The 15,398-nt window shown below is 39.0% G+C and overlaps 1 protein-coding gene across 3 annotated transcripts in view; it reads right to left on the reverse strand.

Annotated features, from left to right (window-relative positions):
• The window catches only part of Nkain3 (Na+/K+ transporting ATPase interacting 3), a 669,681-nt gene that overhangs the window by 27,658 nt on the left and 626,625 nt on the right, over positions 1–15,398 (reverse strand). The window contains exon 6 of one of the 3 annotated variants that reach the window (XM_006537951.4): positions 1,540–1,610. The exons of 1 other annotated variant lie outside the window; for it this stretch is intronic. In XM_006537951.4, the coding sequence (XP_006538014.1) occupies positions 1,540–1,610 (71 nt within the window). Of the gene's footprint in view, positions 1–1,529; positions 1,611–15,398 lie in introns of all 3 variants that reach the window. One more of the 3 variants, XM_011250046.3, reaches the window with a different exon arrangement.

Below are 15,398 nucleotides of genomic sequence, written 5' to 3' on the forward strand. Positions count from 1 at the left end.
AGAGATGCTCAGGTATTTAATAATCTATTTTTAATGTCCCCCAAGAAAGGAGACTTCTATTATCAGCATTAATCAATTAGAGTTCTTAATACCCTTGCTAATATGCTCTCTTATGCAGCAGCATTTTTCACACTGCTATTTCTTGGTAGAGGGTTTTTTTTTCATGGTAAGATTAAAGAGTCCATTAATCATCCTCTTATCTTATATCAAATATATGAAGGTTTTCCCAGCCATCACTGGGCTTTGTTTTGTTCTCTTTTGTTTTCAATGCAAGTGACATCCTGCTAATTGTCATAACCCTAGCCAAGTTCCCTAACCCACAAATACCAACATTTGGAGCACCTCATTTGTATCATCCAAAAGCATATGTAATGAGGTGATGAATGGTCTTGGGGTGTTATGTAGGACAGATGTTTTCCATTTGCAGCTTCTTCAGGACCTCAGTCCTCAGAGGTGCTAGGGGAACAGTGAAGATTTGAGCTGCAAACAAAGTGCCAATAAAGCAACAGTGAAGCCTTTGCTGTGTGGTTGCAAACCAGTAATGGCTTCACAGGATAATCTCTGCTATAATAGAATTAAGTAAGGTTGGGATGAATATATAGGAAGTCCATATGAACATGTCTATTCAGTCAGGTTAGATAACCTCTCATTACCCAAGGATGAGGCCAGCTCTTCAACTTATTAGAAAGCTCCCTAATTCTTTGTTGATCTTCAGTTTCCTTACTCATAAAATGGAAATACTAAAAATATACATTTCACAATAATTAAATAAGAGTTGTAGGCAACATAGCTAGCATATGACAGCTGTTGTTTTGAATGCATGTCTAATTCTACTTTGAGTTTCCTAAGAGTGGAGTAACCAAGTCTCTTTCCTTATAGGCTAAGGTTTTATCAATCTAGTGACAGAGATTCTGTCCTAAATCTGAAACTGGAAGAGTTCTATGGGGTCACTTCAATGTTGATGTTTTCCATATCCTCAAGGAATATAATAAACTGATTCCCAAAGGGTTTTCTTTTATTATAAACAACAGTGAGTGTAAATAAAAATTAGAAGCAACTGCTCATATAAGCTGTGCTTCTTGAAGATTACTTCATTCCCATAATGACTCATTCCTCTCCCATGAAGCCATTTAACAGATGATGCAAGTTTCAGACATGTTGAGCAAGGTATCTCGATTCTGGAAGCCTGGACTCTAATCCTCACTCCTTCCCCACCCTCTTTTACTCTGCTGTTGTGTCCAGAGACTCATTCAAGTCTCCGATTTCTGTAGAATAAATGATCATATTTTTCCAAATGCAGACAATGGCTGATGAGAAAATTTAGACAAGAACATCACTTTAGAAGTGCATGCCACATCACCTATAGCAAATCCTTTCTGCAGTGAGTAAGAATGGCATTGGGTTATACATGGAAGGTTGTTTTAATATGAGTGGAGATTAAAGCAGTGGTGAGTAGAAGGTTCAAAATCCCCCATGGTTGGTTAGTTTAGGCCAAGTTAGACAGATTAATATTTTTCACACTGTCATACCTCTACTTACAGGTTTAACAGGCTTTAATGCAACATGATCCTGGTAGTGGGAGTGCGCGTCTAGTCCACCTATGAAATCAACTGAAATACAGCAGCCCAAGTTGGATCAGTGTATAAATGAAAACGTATGACACAAGAATTTTAAAGTAGACTACATATGCACAAGACTAAGAAAAATATCAGTTTCCTATAAAGGGGAAGAAGTGAGTATTTACTATGAAGGGCTCCTAAAACTATTGTGGGAGAGTTTTAAAAAGCACACAAATAACCAAGCTTTTAGGGCCGGAACAAAACACAGTTGCTATTGATTTTAGTATAAAAATATGGTCATCTGAAATAGTGTAAGGTTTGAAATAATGTGTCTCCTTATATCTCAAAATACATTCTTTTCTTTTGGTTGCCAAAATCCACGTTTTACCTTCTTGTGCATATTCACTGCATCATTAAAAACACTTTTGGGAAGTCAATCAGTCTCCATGCCTCTGACCTCAAGTTGCTCCTAAGAAACAAACATTTATCTTGCAACTTTTGTGAAGTTTCCATGGTCTGGACACAATGGGGGATCGGGCTGCTGTCTCTGGAGGCATGGCGATTTTTATAACCATATTTATAACCATATTTATTTCCTTCTGCCTTACACTACTTTACTCTCAAATCTTTAATTTGTTTCTTGTATTCTATTTCTCACTGAAGCTATTACTCTAAATCATCAGGTCTCAACCTCTGGATTACAACCCTTTTGGAGGGCCAAATGACCCTTTCATAGGGGTCACCTAAGACCATCAGAAAACACAAATACTTACGCAAATATTTACACTATGATTCATAACAGTAGCAAAATTACAGTTATAAAGTAGCAATGAAAATAATTTTAGGTTTGGGCGTCACCACAACATGAGGAACTGCACTAAAGCATCAGAGCATTAGGAAGGTTGAAAACCACTGAGGTTTGGTGTGTAACTGTGGTTTATTAATAGGTATGTAGGCATACAGGGGCACTGGACTCTCAGGGACATGAGTATGAGGTATGTACACACACAGTAAGATACACAATATGTAAACTATCACTCTTCAGCTCAAGATAGGCATTTCAGGAACTATGGTTGAAGGATTGATGAATGAGCCTGGAAGTTTTGCTGAATTCTTGGCTAGCTGTAGCAACTCTGGCAACTGCTGACTAAATTTATCCTTTCACTTCCTGGGAGTAGCTGAAGCAAACCCAGGAAAATCCAATTTTAACCAGCTCAACAAATAAACATGAGCCTGTGAGTGCCTAGCACACAAATGGCTAGGAGCATCTCTATGGGTAGAACTCCCCTAGTGGGTAAAGGAGGCAGGCCACCATTTTTCTGTCATGTGCCCAGGTTAATAGGATACCACCTTCAGGAGGGAAGTGAGGAGTGGCAGCTTGCCTGGGACCTTGAAAACATTTCTTCTCTGAGTGTGAGTAAGACATTTAAGTGATAGTTTGGACTAAGCTTTATAAGAAATTTTATAAACTATTTGTCCTCAACTCTTTGGATCTCTGGGAAGAATTGGAGAAGGAAGATCATTGCATTGATTAAAACTGAATGATTGATTACTTGTAGGGCACTTTTAAAAAGTAAAGAGGATATAAAAAATAAATGAGATTTATAAATAACTATAACAATATATAAATAATAAATAAAATAGTTAGATTTAAAAACTATATTCAAAATTGAGACATTAGGTGGTATATATGTATATGTATCAAAGAAAAATAAAATGAGTAGGTCTGTATATTGATTTTTAGCAATTTTTTAACAATATGTTAAATAGTCATTATTTTCTATAGAAATTTATGATTTTTATCTGTTCCTTAATTATCTCTGTTGTTGACATATCACATAAATGGTATTTTGAGGAAAACAAATGTTCAATATTAATTACATTATTTTTATTAATCTATTTATAGCTTTCTCTGAAGTTTCTTTGTAGAATTAGCAAATTTAAATTAAAAGTTTAAAATGACTGTTTATAGTTTGGTATTTGTTTTATACGTATCTGCATGTGCCTATATGCATGTATCTCTGTGTGTGCATTGTGTGCCTACAGGAGCCACAGAGGTCAGCAGAGGTGTGTAATCTTCAGGAATTGGAGTTACAGATTTTGTGAGATACTATGTAGGTACTGTGAACTGATCTAAGGTGCTCTGCGAGAGCAATAAGTGCTCTCAGCTGCTGAGCTGCTCTCTAGCCTCAACGCTGTATTTTTAATTTATTTCTGAGTGTAGGTGTGTTTGTGTGCCGTGGCACACACGTGGAAGTTAGAGGACAACAGGCCGGAGTTGCTTCTTTCCTTCTACCATGTGGATTCTGGGACTCACCTCTCCTCAATATTCTTGGCAATGAGTGCTTTACCTGCTAATCCATTCCACTGGCTTACCATTAGTATAATTGAAATTGATAGCTGAAGGGACTCTGGAAGTTGTAATGGTGACATCCTGTGAAATCTGTAGTCACAACAGCAAACCGTAAGAGTGAGTGTGGCAGAGATGCAGGCAGCGGTAGAAGGCAGTATCCAGCCACAGCTTGCCAGGAACCTTCAGGGTGTCGAGGGTGAATTCTGTAGACTCTACTTATTACATCCCACAAGTACGGTGTGCATTTTAGAAATCAATTAGCACAATTGGGAGTTGGCAGCCACTATCTAGAAAAGTCGAGCACTGCTGTGTCTTCTGTTCTCAAAACCGAGGCGTTGCTATCAGGCCTCACATGGAGAGCGCAGGACCAGGAATGGCCCCTGTTTCAGTCCTTCAAATTCACTTCTGGTGCCAATTTTCAATTGCACAGCTAAGCATCTTCCTGGAAGAACTAATGTTGCTTGTAATTGAATATCTTTGCGGGTACTCGCTGTAGCCCTCTGAATCCCTGACAAGGTTCTCACCCAACTGAATGAATGACAGCACTTGTCTACAGAGCCTTATGCCATTGTGAACGTTCAGGTTTGTTTTCAGAACCAATCGTAACTTCCATACTCACCCCAAGGACACTTTAGGTCATGAATGAAGCTTTCATTCATGTTCCTGAGTCAGTCATGTTTGCTCAGCCATTGCAAATTTCCCTTACATGGGATTGAAGAATATAAGGCAGATGCTGGGCATTGTGTGCAGCACAGAATATGTACAAAATACTTGGTAGTGAAAGCAGTAGTTTCATGGGAACAATAATGCATTGCAAGCCATTTGAGAATGGAAAGCCCTTCCTTTAGGGTTGTAGGACAAGTCCCCTTCAGATGTGACAATTTCTTGATGCTTCTCAGAGGCCATACAGGCCTTGATCCTTCTCATTCCTCATGAGGAAACTTCTGCTGATGCTGATATATAGACCCTCCTCCTGGAGAGGGAGTTTGTTTTTCACTGTATCTGAATCTCTTTGTATTTTCAAACTTCCTCTGAACCAAAAGCTTACAATATATGTAAATGGCATTGGGCACATAGGAACAAGCTTTTCTTTTATTATCAAGACATCACATTAATCATGTGTCTTAGTTTATAAAATGTGGCCTTTAGCATCTTAGTTCACTTTTCATGCCTGAGTTTCCTTTTTTTTTTCCCCATTTTTATTAGGTATTTAGCTCATTTACATTTCCAATGCTATACCAAAAGTCCCCCATACCCCTCCCCCCACTCCCCTACCCACACACTCCCCCTTTTTGGCCCTGGCGTTCCCCTGTACTGGGGCATATAAAGTTTGCAAGTCCAATGGGCCTCTCTTTGCAGTGATGGCCGACTAGGCCATCTTTTGATACATATGCAGCTAGAGACAAGAGCTCCGGGGTACTGTCTGAGTTTCCTACTCTCGTTTTTTTTAAGGTCATAGAGAAGGAAGTCCTTTCCATTTGTGGGAGTATTCAGAGGTTCTTTAGCTATTGGCTAAAACTTGGGCCTTAGGGTCTTTAGCCTGGGCTCTTTGGGCATATTCTCATGGAGCAGGCACTGGGTAGTTGTACTTAGCCTGGTTAATCATGGCAACATGGTTAGTGTAGGAGCTGAGCAAGGACTTGGTTGTAGTAAGAGTCTCAACTGTGACAGGTACAGTCAGCCCCACTTCCTTTGCTTGTGCATTCTTGAGGAACCTGGAGAGCCTCCTAGCCATCCTGGTCTTTGCAGCAATATCTCTGAATTTTAATAAAAGCCCTACTTGGATTTAACTAGTCATATTTAAGAAGTTGATAAGTTCTCTTTGTTATCTGTGAGAATATATTTATAAATTATAACACACTTATAATGCCCAGAAAAAAATGTAATGTAAAGGAACAGATTTTTATGTTTCTATTATTAGAGGTAAAAAGATTGCTAATATTTCAGTGTATTTTATTCAAATTTCTTTTGATTTTAAGAAATACAAGTTACAAATACAGGGAAAACTCACACATCTATCATGTTTTGGTTTTACATATCATGCAGGCCTTGTTTTACACTTCAACTTTGCAATTTTCTAGCTTTAGAACTATGGAATATCATTAAATTTCTTAGTGCATTATGTGCTTAGGCAGCTGGCTTGTAGAGTTATCAGTTAACAAGTGATCAGTCACCCTATAGGGTTGATTTAAAAACATTTGCTCATGATTGACAGTTGGAGCCCAGAATAGCAAGGAAGAATCATTTCTGCTTCACTCTGTCTTAGCCAGTGGCTCTTAGCAGGGAGAGAGAGGACCAACTTTTGAGATGGCTTACTCACTTGGAATGAAAAGGAATTTTAAGTTGGTGGATCTGGAGGCTTCTATTAAGGGCTTTTGTATTGCCTCATAACTCCTGTGTAAGACGAGAGGCCATAAGAACATGTGCAAGAGAAGATGTTACAGGTGGCAGAAAGTCGAAGATGTGGGCTCTGTATCTAGCCATCTTCTTGACCAAGACGTTTACCCCCTTTTTTTTTTTTAACAATGAAGGCTGTTTTATTGTAGATATGAACTGTAAAACACCAGGTTCCATATATTCACGATGTACTTTCATCACATTTACACCCCCTATTACTCGAGTCTCCTCCCCCCTCTCATCTTTTCCTAACACTCTCATCAGGTAGAGACACTTGACTTTGGAGAGAACTTTAAGGTCTAAATCATAATTAGGGTTATTCTTGATTCACTGATTAACTTCCTAGGAAGTTTATATACAACCACCAGGAAAAGTAAAAATGACAATAACAACAAAAACTTTAAACCTTTAGACCACATGCCTTATGATCTCTCTCTGTCTCTCTTACTTTCTCTATCTGGTTAGATTCTAAAGATACATTTTGATTTTTTTTTTTTTTCGTGACAGGGTTTCTCTGTGTAGTCCTGGTTGTCCTGGAACTCACTTTGTAGACCAGGCTGGCCTCGAACTCAGAAATCCGCCTGCCTCTGCTTCCCGAGTGCTGGGATTAAAGGCATGTGCCACCACGCCCAGCTGATGTCTTAATTTCTAAAAATTCCATTTTTGAACTGAAGCAAACGGTTCTGAGGAGTTTTTATACACTTCCCCATAAAATTATGACGTTTACCCCTCTTGAGACACAGTCTCAAATCCCTGTCTCCCAACAGGGCTACAGTGGATATCAATGTACTTCTCTTGATAACACATTTTTCTCCGACTATTGAATTCCCATATTTCAGAAATCTTGTTTAGTTTAGAGTTATATGAGAATTTGTAAAAATCCCAACAATGCATTCTTGTTCCCATGGAGAGTGCTGGGACCTGATAGAACCTGCATTGCACTTGAGATCTGTTTTCTCAGTTGGAAAGGTTAGCTGACTTGTAGGGTAGAAAATTATCAGTCAGTCATAGTTTGATGCCTAGAGGTTCTATCTTCTATGAATGGCTTTATTTTTAGAAAGGTACACTTCCCCTTGTAAACTCTGCTCAAGAAAAACAAAACAAAACAAAACTCGTTTGAGGAAGAATTTGTGGCTTCAACTCACTTATGGGATCTGTTTAGGCTCTCTGTATACTGCTGCTGGGGAGGGGGAGGGAGTGTAGAACCTGTCCGAATGCCCATGAGATGGTGTCATTCATCTTTCCTTTAAGTTCTGATTGGCATTGATATTTGTCCCTGTTCTTTATTTTTTCCAGTAGCATGGACTTCGAAGGGGTGAGATTTCTCATTTCTTCATATTTTAAGTCACTCCACAGATGTTTTGCAGATGAATATGCCCTTTTTTTGTGTGTGATACACACACAGCGATTTTTATTCTTTTTTTTTGTCTTGTTTTTTTTTTGTTTGTTTTTATTAGGTATTTTCCTCATTTACATTTCCAATGCTATCCCAAAAGTCCCCCATACCCTCCCCCCTCACTCCCCCTCCCCCCCACTCCCACTTTTTGGCCCTGGCATTCCCCTGTACTGGGGCATATAAAGTTTGAGTGTCCAATGGGCCTCTCTTTCCAGTGATGGCCGACTAGGCCATCTTTTGATACATATGCAGCTAGAGTCAAGAGCTCTGGGGTACTGGTTAGTTCATAATGTTGTTCCACCTATAGGGTTGCAGATCCCTTTAGCTCCTTGGGTACTTTCTCTGGCTCCTTTATTGGGGGCCCTGTGATCCATCCAATAGCTGACTGTGAGCATCCACTTCTGTGTTTGCTAGGCCCCGGCATAGTCTCACAAGAGAGAGCTCTATCTGGGTACTTTCAGCAAAATATTGCTAGTGTGTGCAATGGTGTCAGCGTTTGGAAGCTGATTATGGGATGGATCCCCAGATATGGCAGTCTCTAGATGGTCCATCCTTTCGTCACAGCTCCAAACATTGTTTCTGTAACTCCTTCCATGGGTGTTCTTAATATTTCCAGTGTTGTTCTTTTAGTTGCTGGGGTATATATTATTGCAGAAGGCTCACCTAGACCATGAAGGATTAGGATGCTCTCTTTGATTCATATATCGAGAACGCTGCTCAGTCTCCTTGTAAGGTACTTTGATGATGGTGAGTATCTACTATTCTCTTCCTTTACACTTGGCTTTGTTTTGGAAGAGCTGTCTCATCCTTATGAGATGCTTATGACACCTTTACATCAACCTAACATGTGCACTGTGTGTTTACTTTCTAGCATTTAGAAAAGACCAGGGATTGCCCTTTTCTTTTCTTTTTCTTTTAAATTTTCTCCCTGACAAAGCTTATGTAGCCTAGCTTCAACTATGCAGATGACGATGTCATTGAGGTGGTGACCTTCCTCTACCTCCCAACTGCTGGGACCACAGCAAGCATCATTCCTTTTGTTTAGTTTTTTCCTTCTCTTCTGTGACATTCATTTTAATAGCTATTCAATTCTTCCTGAGCTTTCTCAGTTCTGAAAGCTACACCAGTTGCATTATGGTAGAAATGCCCTTAGCCTGCCAGATAGTTTCATCCTCTCTCTGCTCCCTGTGTTTTTGTACTACCCTGAGTTTTTATTGGCTGTGCTTTTGGCTTTTGTTCCCTTTGTGAGTTCAGATTCCTGGAGCAAACTGTTTCTTGTAATCTTTGGTGACAGTTTCTTTCCACTTTAGAATTTCCAGAGAGTGTGTAATACTTAAATAATGAGATAATAAATTCTAGAAACTCTTTGAGGTCAATGAAGCAGAAGAGAATGGCTGAAAAAAAAATGTTCCAAAAGGTATGAGGGCACAAACAGTCCCAGAATTTGTCTCAACAACTCTTAAGTGAATTCCTGACCCATGTAAGGTATTTTCTTACAGTTACTCAGTTTTACTCAGTCCATTTTTTTTATCATTTTTGCTTATGACTAGCCGATATTTTACTTTGCTCTATAAATCAAGTGACAAATACTTGTTGGCTTTGAAGCCTCGCTATAACTCCTTTTTACTGTCTGCTCCTACAATTTTAGGCATTTCTCCTTGGAAACAATATTTTTTCCTCCTCCCATCCTCCTTTCTTCTTCTTCATCTCCTCCTCTTCCTCCTTTTTGTTTTATAACTGCATCATCAGTTTTTGTTCTGTTTCTGAGGACAATCTCCATCAAAAGTATCATTTCTTTACTGCGATTTCTCTCATAAATCCTTTTCTCTGTGAATTACTTTCCAAAGAAAATTGATCAGAACCTATCATTCCCAAGATTAAATCTATTCACCACTCCACACCATCCAGTAGAACACCCCAAATGGCATGGCCTGAGAGGATGCTGAACTGACAGAAGGTTGATGGCCTTACTCTCTGAAGTGTCTCTGTGAGTAGATACATGAGTATTCGTGTATATGTTACATGTGTATACGTGTGCATAACTATGTGCATGAATATATGCATGTATATGTGTTTGTGTGCATACTCATGTGTATATATGCATGTATCTCTATATGTGTGTAGACATGTTTGTGAATGCACTAGTGTGCATGTGTGACGATTTTGAGGGAAGTGACACTTGGAATAGATAGCAACCAGCCCTTTGGGACACTTGTTTCTTACTAAGGGAAGGGTAGTTTATTTGCTATGTGCCTGTATATGTGTTGACATTATGTCTCTGAGTGCCAAATATAAAACATTTTTGGCACTGCTGGTGCAAAAAAAGACTTCAAGGTCATATATGATTTCTTTCTTTTTTCCTAAAATTCTTTTTGAGAATTTTAGCTTAGTAGATATTTTTTTTCTATTATTTAAAAACGTATTTGTTTTGTTCTTTTCCTTACAATGTGATATTCCATACATGTGGACAAGACACATGCTCTGAACATCTGGGCTTGATTCACTTACACTACAGCCTCTGTTTTTTGGCCTACTTAATTCACTTGCCATAATATCATCTCCTCTTCACAGGTCTGTATATGCATAAGTCTGGCTCATCTGTTAGAATGTGAGATCCCCTGGGATATGGCTACATTCTTCAATTCATCTCTGTATGGAGTGGCTTACCACACAGAAGCCCCTCAATGACTGCTTCTCAAATGAGTAGATCAATAGTAAATCCACAAGGGATTGCTATCTGAGCTAGTATAGACATTGAAAACCAAAAACTATTTTGGGCCAGGACAATAACCTTAGAACAAGAAAAAAAGTATGATTGAAATTCAGCCTAACTAATCACTAAAATGTCTACAACAGTTGGCATCCTACCTGGGAAATGGAAGCAGTGTAGAGTGCCACCAGGTGGTATGGTTAATAGAAACAAACAGAATGCCAACCAAGTGCTGTCAAGCTAGGCCAGAAGATAGTGAAGTGTTTTAAATTGACGGCAAGCCTAAAATGCACCCCAAATAAATTGAGTACAGAAAACATGTTTGTCTACTCAAATTAACTGTTAATCATAGTTGTAGACTGTGGAATGAGAATCCCTCTTGTTTTAACAAATATGTATGTACATATACATAAACATATAGCTGCAATGCATACACAATACAGAATGCATATCAATTATTTAAATCTATTCATAGGAAGATATTCATTTGAAATTAATGCCCTGTTTCCACCAGAAAGATCCTGATCATGAAGAAATACCAGCTTACATTAGATAGAAATTGTGCATGTCTACTAAGGGAAAGGGAGAAAGTAAAGCAGCTGTACTGTATAGTATTAATAACCTCCTATTGACTATTACCTAGAATTTATACCAGTTTGGTGTGTAAAATATTTGCAATTCTTAATATAATCATATAGATTGTAGTAGAAAAGACAGATTCTCCTGTAATGCCAATTCAAGTTTTAAATTGGTTTGTTTTTCATTTGCAATTTTAGGTGGTTGAAAGACATTAAAATTTCATTAAATGCATGGGACATTTTTTAAAAACTTGAAATCTAATTTTTGTATAAGTTTACTTTATTAGATTTATCTGCTGGGGCAGCTTTAAAACAACAAACATGCAGTTTTATTAGAAAGATTCTGTGAAAAATTCCACAACAGCCATAACTCTAATGAATTCAGAACAGGTTAAAGGCTAGGAGATTTCTAAGTTGTAAATAAAACCGATTATGCAAATGAATCCAGACCCTGGATTTAAATAGATCAAACAGAATTGAAATCAAACGGGAGCTTTGATCATTTTTCCATCGTTCTCCTGCTCAGCACATAAGCAGGAGATACAATGAGGAGATAGTTTACCCTTTTGTGAGTCATCAGGGCAGGAAAACCCAGGTCACCCGCTTTGACCCGTTGTTGGAGGAGTTTGTGTAGAGCGTTACTGGAGCCACACTTGGTTTGACTCAAGGAATTGTCCTTCAGGAAGTGATTTCCTGTGTGTTTCCTGTTTCTTCCTCTAGGGAAGTCTCTAGTCTGGCTTTGCTTGGCAGTTTTATTCCTGTCTTATGGATCTTAATTCAAATCTCTCATCCCCAAACAGCTCTCTGAGTCATGAAGGAGAAGAGCAGGGTTTTAGCTCAGGGATCCCCCATTGCAGATATTCCTGCATGCTTTTTAGCACCTTGAGCCACAGAGGCATTTAATGTCCTAGTTTCAAATTCCATCATCAGCTTTCTTGCAAGACCCAGGGCACTTGGGCACTGTGTAATATGTGGCACCTCCATTTTAGATATGCTTTCCAAAGCTTCCATGCCTGTTCATGTCCCACAGTTGAAGGAAGAGACCTTGTAAAGAAGCAGGTACAGGTTATTTAGGAGCCAGGTTTGAAATCTATCCTGTAGAAGCCAATAACCCAACTCTATGGAGGCGGCAGCATGCACTGTAACTGCACTGGAAAACAGATGATTTTAGTGGCTTAGCTAGGAAGCCTCTGCTACTGCTTGTATAGCCATTAAATATCTAACGATGGCATTTCATGAATCACTACAAGTTTGCTGCTGACTGAACTGTGGAAAGAAAGATGTCCTTGGGAAATGGTCATTAACTCTAATGTAGACTTTCTGTTCTTGTGACGAGCAAATGAGCAAAGACGATGAGAAGGAAGGAGGGGGAAAGGTGTGTGTGTGTTTCAAAGTGGGAAATTTGGACAAAACAGAAGCTAGTCAGTTGTGCTACATACTATAATTTACCCATTTTGTGCTATACACAGGCTTCTAAGTTGCTGTCTAAATCTTGTGAACACACCCAATTACCTCATTTCAGTCCCAGGTTCAAAAATTGTTCCCAGAAGTAACACTACTTTATTATTGTTTGTGGTTTACTAGAAGGACATATGTTTATACAACACTAATGTTACATATATGCCTTTACAGCTAGTTACTTACATGGCATTTCTTCAAAGGGATTATAAAATCAGATCTTTATAAAATCTTAAATATTTAGCTTGAAACAATAGAGTTTTAGAACTATGATGTGCCATTTAGTTATCTAAAAGACCCAAATATCTCTTTTACTACTTTGTATTTGAAATATTTTATTTTATTGCCCCATTTTAACATACAGGAGTACAGCATCATACAAGAGTATGAGCCATCATGCTAAGTCTGAAGAGAGGAAAAGCTGGTAGCATTATAAAGACAAAGATAAGTTATCATTTCAAATGTACCCAGAGCTAGGGTTTCAAGTTCTTAATGCAGCATTCCCATAATAAATTTGAAACATTGGTATGAAGATTTAAAAACAGTAATTAAATTGTGAAATATGCACTTTGGAAAAAGAAAGGATCTATTGTGCCAAAACTCAGGGAACAGGATTACCTAGAAATCCAAAAAGGCCAGATTTCCAGGAGCTAACAATGACCAACACGTGATGGCAATTGACTTGTCCTGAATGAGAAGTTGAAAAATGGGAGCTGCCAGTCTGTGAGACGCAATGAAGAGGCATGGAAGACAGGAAGCACATTCATTGCATGCCTGGTAGGGAGGCTGCAGGCATTCTTTTATTCTTTTAAAAAAATGTGTGTGCCTACTTAAGTGATGAAGGAGAAGGGGAGGAAACAGTAGCTGAAGGAGGAGAGGACAAAATAGTTAAAGGAGCAACTAATCTTTATGTGTTGGAGACATAGAGATAAAGGCCACAAGACCCAAAGTATGGAATGAATCTTCCTTTTCTATGTCAAGGAGGTTGTAGTTATAGGAAGACAGATGGTTCTGAGTGGAGATCAAGCGCAGGAGTTTGAGGGATGGGAGGACATGGATTTAAAGTTCCTTTGTGACAATATTTCAGTGGTAGTCTTTGTGTAGGTGTCATAGATGCACAGGTGTGTATGCAGGTGTGTATACCTGTGCACACAGGTGTGGAGGCCAAAGGAAGATGTTGTGTCTCGTGCTCTATTGCCTTCTATCTTATTCCCTTGAGAAAGGGGTTCTCATTGAATGTGAAACTAGACTGGAGCCGGCAAGTTCAATGATCCTACTGTCTAAACACACCCTCCTACCCAGTGTTGGAGCTATAGGTATATATGTAACCCTTCCCAGTTTTACCTGGCATTTAACATGAGTGGTGTGATCTGAACTTAGACCTTTATTCTTGCCAGGCAAGAATTTTAACCCAGGGAGCCATCTCTCCAGCCCTCTGTGAGATTCTTGATAAAGACACTGGAAAGAAGAGAAGGAACTGTGACTCACACTATCACTTTGAGATTCAGTCAATCGTCCTTAAGCAGGAGGTGGGAATGCCAATATCTGAAATGTAGTGTTCTCTGAAATACAGATAACTCAGAAGCTTATATGAGATGTGGAGAAGATTCTGACTAAAAATTGGTCAAGGAACACTGTAAAACTTCATTATGGTACTACTGTCAGCAACACTACTGAGCTAAAGGCCAAAACAGAGAAAGGAAGACACAGTATACCATTGCTGGGAGCACAGAGGTCCTTGAACTCACAGAGAAGCACTAAGGGAATCAGGAATGTTAATTACTTAGGAATGTCCTCTCAGAAGGAGTAAAAAAATCAAATACCTGTATTCCATCCAGAAAACTGAAAGTGGATTTTGTTGACAACCAGGTGACCTTTTTGCTATCTGTGGAGGTAGATGCCACATATCTTATAGAAGCATATCTCACCCAGAGTCCTAGAATAATTGTCCCAGACTCTTCCCTCCCTAGGCTATTACCCATCCTTAGGGGAGATGTCATATGTACTTTGTGGCCTGCTGGCCTCTATGCTCTCAGTCAGAGACCACATTAGATTGTAGGCCTTTTAGCTACAGAACTCATCTTCATGCTCACTTGGACTATGTTTCAGTTTTTTTTTGTTTGTTTGTTTTGTTTTCTTTAATTTTGTTTTTTAAGATTTATTTATTTTACTTTTATGGGTGTTCTGTAGCTGTCTACAAACACACCAGAAGAGGTCACTGGATCTCATTACAGATGGCTGCGAGCCACCATGTGGTTTCTGGGAATTTGGAAGAGCAGTCGTTGCTCTTAACTGCTGAGCCATCTCTCCAGCTCCCACTTGTACACTGTAAAGGAGTTCCTGTGTAGTCACGCCTTAAGCTTTATTGTGCACCTGGAATTGGACTGATTGTACTGACTGTTGCCTGGAAACCTTTCCCAAATTGTAACGTGGTGTGTTAAATATGATGAACTGCCTGGCATTCGCCTCCCAGAAAACTGACCCAGGTTGACAATGTCACTCTGCACCGGGTTTTCATTCGTATCTCTTCAAGGCTCACTTCCCTGCCCTGCCAACTGCAGGACCCTCCTCAAACCACTAGTGAGGCTGCTAAAGCTGGATTAGTGGGTTAGTCACCGAGGGTGAGATGGGAGTTGGGATTAAGGTTACTGAATTCAAATACAAAATAAAAATACAGGAAAAGGGCAGAATGCTGTCACTTGCTCTTATTAAAATTTACCACTAATAACCTTACACTGAATTTCTTTGTGTCATGAATTCTAGATGCCACAGCATGTGGAAAGTTTGTCATGTGTGACCCTACTCTTTCATGAATCTGAGCTTCATGAAAGCTGAGATTCATGTGAATCTGAGCTTCAAGTTCCCCAACTTCCATTTTATGCCATTTGGACAGCAGATTCTTTTTCTTTCACCATCAACTTAATAATGGCTTGTGTATCTCAGCATT

Source organism: Mus musculus, chromosome 4, assembly GCF_000001635.26.
Source record: "Mus musculus strain C57BL/6J chromosome 4, GRCm38.p6 C57BL/6J".
Classification (NCBI taxonomy): domain Eukaryota; kingdom Metazoa; phylum Chordata; class Mammalia; order Rodentia; family Muridae; genus Mus; species Mus musculus.